Source organism: Epinephelus moara, unplaced genomic scaffold (genome assembly GCF_006386435.1).
Source record: "Epinephelus moara isolate mb unplaced genomic scaffold, YSFRI_EMoa_1.0 scaffold698, whole genome shotgun sequence".
Lineage (NCBI taxonomy): Eukaryota > Metazoa > Chordata > Actinopteri > Perciformes > Serranidae > Epinephelus > Epinephelus moara.
The window spans coordinates 56536-62893 of record NW_026082650.1 but is presented as its reverse complement, the minus strand read 5'-3'; the positions used below and the strand labels follow the sequence as shown (position 1 = coordinate 62893).

General features: G+C 51.7%; 1 protein-coding gene across 10 annotated transcripts in view; it reads left to right on the top strand.

Moving 5' to 3' along the window:
• Positions 1 to 6: 6 nt before the first annotated feature.
• The window catches only part of LOC126387536 (histone-lysine N-methyltransferase 2C-like), a 62871-nt gene continuing 56519 nt past the window's right edge, over positions 7 to 6358 (top strand). For all 10 annotated transcript variants that reach the window (XM_050040050.1, XM_050040052.1, XM_050040049.1 and 7 more), the window contains exons 1-3: positions 7 to 2891; positions 4997 to 5218; positions 5302 to 6299. In XM_050040050.1, coding sequence (XP_049896007.1) covers positions 62 to 2891; positions 4997 to 5218; positions 5302 to 6299 — 4050 coding nt within the window. In that variant the 5' untranslated portion in view covers positions 7 to 61. The remainder of the gene's footprint in view (positions 2892 to 4996; positions 5219 to 5301; positions 6300 to 6358) is intronic.

The window sequence follows — 6358 nt, the reverse complement described above, 5'->3', positions numbered from 1 at the left end:
TTCCACACAGGATCAGCTTTTGGCCACAGAATCTCAGCAGAGTCCAACACAGGGTAGTCCCATGTCTTGTAGCCATGCACATTCTCTGCACAGCCCACCACCACAGACACCATCCCAAGTAGGGCTTCGTCCTACCCAGGTTCAGCTAGGGCCTGCAGAGCCTGAGCAAAGCCCTTCACCACACAGTCAGGTGCAAGACAACCCTACACAGACACTGTTTGATCGACCATGTGGTCCTACAAACATCATCATACAGCCTCAGCACAGTCCTACGCCACATAGTTCTGCACAAGTTGGCACATCACCTCCACAGAGTCCCACACAGGATGCTGAACATACACTGGACCAGGAGAGCCCTGGATCAAGCAGCCCTGCTGAGCTGCAATGTGCGCCTGCACAGGACATTTCTGCACAGGACATTTCTACACTGGACCAGGAACTCTCAACAGTCTGCCGTAGGCCCACCAAGACAGCAAGGAGACATGCCTTACCAAGGCCCTTTTCAGCTCCATGTAGCCCATCACCATCCTCACTCAGAGCCACACAGTGTAGTCTGTCACAGCCTGCTAGCCCAGTACAGGCTCACTCTACACAGCCTTTTAGGCCTTTGCAGCTAAGCTTACTTCCTTCTCAGCTTGCTGCTCAGTCAAGAGTCACAAAGGAATGCACGCAAACCAGTACTACAGAGCCGACATCTTTGGAGCATAGCCCAGTGAAGCTGATTCCTAACCTTGATGGCCAAACACTGGAAAGTAGCCCTACCCCTCTTAGCCCCACACCTGACCTATCCACAGTGCCCCCTGATAGCCATGGCACAGATGGCAAACTCCCAAACCAGTGTGGTCCTGTTCAGAGTAGCGTGCTTAGCCCTGACCACTCTAGCCCCCATCACGGTCCTGCCATGTGCACACCAGAAAGCCTTGTTCACCTTAGCACTTCAATGGAACACAGTAGCCTAACTTGCTCACCTTGTGCTAATGAAATGGAGGAAATTCCCCTCCCAGCTAGCTACAGTCATCAGAGTCCTTCTTGTGACAGCCCATCACGTTGCACAGAAGCTATTGAAGGTAAAACCAGCCCCATACATATCCAAAATAGCTCAGCTAGTGCTAGCCCCAAACATGCCAGTCGGATGCCTATGAGCCCTGCCAGCTCTATTCAGGCCTGTTCTAGCCCCATGGCAGTGGAGACTATCCCTGCCCACGTCAGCCCTGTAGCTACAGAGACTAGCCTCTCAACACAACCACCTAGCCCTGTAACGCTACCAGTGCAACCGATTGGCCCCTTGGCACTACCTGTCAGATCCGCAAAGCAACCAGCTAGCCCACCAGCAGTACTGGCTAGATCTGTCCATCCCATCTCATGTCAGGATGAAGAGATGGAGGCACAAGTCAACCACCACGGTCATTTAATTCACTCAGAAACTAGTCCTGGCCACCCAACCCCTATTCTGGACAATATAATTCATAGAAGCCCTACTCATGTTAGCCCAGTCCACACAGAAGCTAACAGTGGGTACAGTCTGATGGGCTCCATGCATGTTCCAGAGAGAACCAGTGCCGCTGTTTGTAGTTTTGTAGACGCTCAGGCAAGTCCCACACTTCCTGGTCAGTCTGATCCCTCACATGTCCCGACCACCTGCAATTCTTCTCCATCTGCAGTCCAGACGGGCCCCCTGCCATCTCCAACTAGCTTTAGTCCTCCACACTGTCGGTCAGCTGATACTAGCCCAGCTAGTAGCTCTATCAGCCACAGTCTGAGCCATAGTGGCCAGACAAATTCCCCGTCTGCTAGCATAACTGATGTCAGCCACAGTCCACCTAGGTCTAGTCCTGCTGGTCAAGCTAGTCCTGTTCACAAACAAAGCACCTCTTGTAGTGCCCACTCAGGCCCAGTCCAAAGACAGACTCCCTCATTAGCTAGCATGGCATACAGTAGCCCTGCACATTCTGCTGTTGCTTGTGTTAGCCCACCTTACAGTCCAGCTCAGGCCAGTGAAGAGTATCGTAGCCCCAGAGGTAGCCCCCATTATACCCCAGCTTCCGACACTGGAACCAGTTCTGGCCTAACTGTGGCACAGCTAAGCCCCACTTTGGCTAGTTCAAGACTTAATGTGGACATGGGGGCCAGTTCCATAATCCGGAGCTGTGTTCTTCCCACTGTGGTTCAACTCAGTTCTGGTCTTGTTAAACCCACAGACAGTATTAGGCAGACAAGCCCAGCACCTGCCAGTTCCCAGTCATATGACTCACCTGCTGTTAGTCCAAACCAGGCTAGTCTGATCCAGGGTAGCCAGTCCCCAGCTAGTCCTCTCCCTACCCCCAAAAGGTCTGTTGTTGAAAGCCAAGAAAACACTGCATCGGCAAGCCCCTTGTATCAAAGACCAGCGACCCCTGTTGATGCTACTTCCACTTTGGCTAGTCAGAGCCATGCTAGCCTTGTCCATTCTAGTCCCACTCAGGATAACACTGTGATGCCTAGTACTAGCCACATTAGTAAAATACCCGCTAGTTCCCCACTCTCTGCCCCCTCACAGAGTAGCCCTCCTCATGCTCCACAAGCTCAAGCTAACTCTGTGCACAGTAGCCCAGTTGCTGGTCCTGTTTGCAGCCCCCTGCAATCAGGTGATACGCAAGTTAATCCTAGACCTACCAGCTCTATGCAGCCAGAGGCTAGTCCCAGTCCTGGACCCGATAGACCTTTTAGTTGTGAGGCTAGCCCTGGTCCTGGTTCAGTTAGACCTGTTCTTGCCATCCGTGGGCAGTCTGAAACCAGCCCAAGTTTTGGTCCTACAAGCCCTGTGCAGCTTGATGCTGGTCGTGGTCCTGGATGCCACTCTGTTTCCAGTCCTCAGCAACACACGACAGAAACAGAGTCTGCAGCCACAGTGGGTGAGTATCAGGGAGACATCGATATTTACTATAAAAAATATGTGATATATTTAGCAGAGACAGTGGAAAGTTAGTAATAAAACAGTTACACCGCATTTCTACTGCATGGTACGGTACAGCTCTGCTACACTATGTACACTAAGTGCACTATGCTGTACACTATGTATACTTAGTGCACTATGCTGTGCACATTGGACAACCACATAGAGAGAAGAACCTGGTACCAAAAGTGAGTCAAGTTGAATCCCGCAGTGAAAATGAGACATCAGTTGCTGCGACTCCAACGTGCAGATTTCATATAGTTTCTGGAACGTATTTATTTTTTATTTTTGTTGTTATCATTCATTCATGTTATCATTTGTTTATGTTGTTATCACTGAGCGTATGTAAAGATGGACGGTGCGTTTCCACTTCCTCCCCATTGTTCAAAAACGGAGCCAAATATCTCGCATAGGGCTGCTGCCAGCTTGCTCTGGTGGTGACATTTGGAGCTGCACAGTAGTGATCTCCTTGGTTTCCTCCCACCCATACACCCTCCCAGCCAAGCACAAGCAGCACCATTGATTGTGAGCAAACTGATTGGCACACACAGCTGTCAGTCATGATGTCACACACCCTTTTTATAGCATCTAATTAAAACCAAACCTATCAGAAAAATGAACACACAAACATCAGTGTGATAAGAGCTAGAGTCGGGCCATCTTGTCCATATCCTATCGTCCTATCGCCATCTAGTGAAATCGCCGATGAACGAGGTCATCGCCCCGGTTGACTTTACATAGACGGCATATCTTTTCAATTTCTCCTGACATTGTGTTGTTTGGTTTGTTCACCGCTCGGCCTGAACATACTCGGGCAGAACATATGCGGAACGGATTCCGCGGAGGTCCGCGCGGACTCAAAGCGGACGTCCGCAAGCTCAGATTTTACGACCGTGCGGACTCCGCTCCGCGCACCAGTGACTGTTCGGCATGTATTTTTCACATCGCGGGGATTTTCTACGGACATTACGAGTATGCTTGTGCGGGCGGAGGCGTTGATTTTCTGCGCATGTTGGGCCGTTTGGCCGGCAAGCTGCGAGCGTTTAGACACACAAAGCCGGATTGGCGAGTTGATCCGAGGTGCCCAATTTTCCACCTCGTAGGGTAGACATATTAGTGCAACCCTTTTTAGTTTAAAAGACAGAGGTGCCCTTCTGCCACGGCAGGGACTGTTGATGACTTGTGGGAGGAGCTGTTGATGATGCTGCCCGTGCGAGCCACTGGCGGTGGATAAACAGGAAACAGCTGATAGCAGGAATTAGCGAGCAGCTAGTAGCAAGAGGGAAACACAAACCTGACAGACACTGTAAAGATGAGCAACTGGGGAGACAAGGAATTGCGCGCCCTCCTTGTCCTCGCAAACAAAGATGACAGGGACGGTGAAGAACTGGGCCGACTTACGAGAGAATCGCCGAAGGACTGACTAGCTTCCCTCGGAGTACGTCACATGCTAAGCTACACGTTTTGTTACTTGCTCTCGCCCCCCATTGCCCCAAAAAAGCAAAGTATAAACAAAAGTAGGTAGGCGGCATTTTGCTGCACTCCCCGATTTTGTTTTTATACTGCCAATGCTGAAAAAAGACTGATTGGGCTTTCCTGCAAATTTGCACAACTCCTATTTAAAAAGGGCTTTTGTGTCTGTTTCTTTCTCATGAACACACTATCTCAAGAACACCTTGAGCGAATTTCTTCAAATTAGGCACAAACGTCCACTTGGAGTCAACGATGGACTGATCAGAATTTGGTGTCAAAGTGACCTCACAAAACATGTTTTTGTCCATAACTCAAGAATTCATTCACTAATTCTGACCAAACTTGACACAAATGTCTAACAGGATAAAATAATGATGGCCAAAAGGTCAAAGGTCAGCTTGACTGTGACATCATCATTTGGTCAGATACTGAATTGGTGACTCTAATCTTGAAACTGTGCTGATTGTATAGATCTTCTGTGTGTGAAGCATCCATGTTTTCACTGACATGAAACCTGACGGGTTCAGGGAGGCGTACGGCGGCGAGGTGGCAGTACGAGTTACCGTGTGTAACGTCTTACTCTTCCTGTAGACATCAGCATGGAGGAGGAGCAGAAGGAGAAGACTGAAGAGAAGGAGGAGGAGGAGATGCTGAGAGTAGTTCCACAGCAGGAGGAGCCTCACCGGACAGTAAAGGAGAGTCCAGAAGAAGAAGAGTCTGTTGAGAGAACAGAGAGAGGAGGAGAACAGGAGCAGGAAGAGGAGGAGAAGGAGGAGGAGGATCGGCATAGCAGCTCAAACCGTCCTCCTGCAGGTAGGAGGCGTCTGCACTGATTCACACCTGTGATGATGTTGAGTTCAGGTACATGATGCTCACCTCTCTCTGTCTCCCTGCAGGGTCTGTCCTGACCGCCTCCCCCCTCCTCCCACAGCCAGCTCCTCCCTCCCCACAACCCACTGCACCATACTCTGCCTTACAGCTCTCCTGCTCTCCCTCATCCTCACCTCCTGCCTCCCCCCTTTCCTCACCACCATCTCCTCCTCCTGCCAGAGCTGGCTCTCTGGAGGTGTCTCCTCACAGGACTGCCTTACTCCCCTACACCCTGTCTCCTCCCTCCCCTCCCCTGGAGGACCGCCCCCTGGAAGACAAACCTACCAATCAAGTGGAAGCTGTGACTGGGGAGGCGGAGCAAGAGGACAATTCGCTTCCCTGTCATGTGGCATCAGTAAAAGATGACAGCCAATCACAGAGCCAGTTTGAGCCTGTTGCTGCGGCAACAGAACCCACCAAAGATAAGAACCAATCACATGCTGAGCCTTCAGAGAGAAAAGATGAGGAGGAGGAGCCTCCTGAACCATTGGAGCCTATAGCAACAGACATGGTAGCCACTCCTGAGGTAGTTGCTGGGCAACAGCCAATGAGGGAGAGGCAGGATGCAGAGGACGAGGAAGAGAGGGAGGAGCAGGGAAAGGGTGTGACTGGTAAGATGGATGAAGAGGAGGTGGAGGAGGCGAGGGAGGGTGCTGAGCAGGACCAATCGGATGCGGAGGAGGAGGAGCCAGTGAGCCCTGTGCTGGAACTGGACCCCTCTTTGGACATGGAGGTGATGGCGCTGATGACCTCCTCCTCACCTGCCTCCTCTCTCCTGCACCTCCCCTCCCCGAGCCCTCCTCCCGCCTCCCAAAGGGGCATGGGTCGGACTCTAAGGCCTCCTCCCTGCTCCTCCAGGCCCTTGGACGACCTCGCCATCCGTCTGAGGCAGTCCCCCTTCTCCACCGAGGCCTCCCCTGAGACCTCCCCCGCCAGAGCTCCTGTCACCCCGCCTCCCCTTTCCCCACCCTCACCTCCTCTCCGCTACACCCCCTCGGCCAGCGAGTCTCCACCTCTTTCAAAGGTAAATCTGACCCTAGACAACTGTGACGTCTCCTCCTTGTGTTGTCCTCCTGGTGTTCT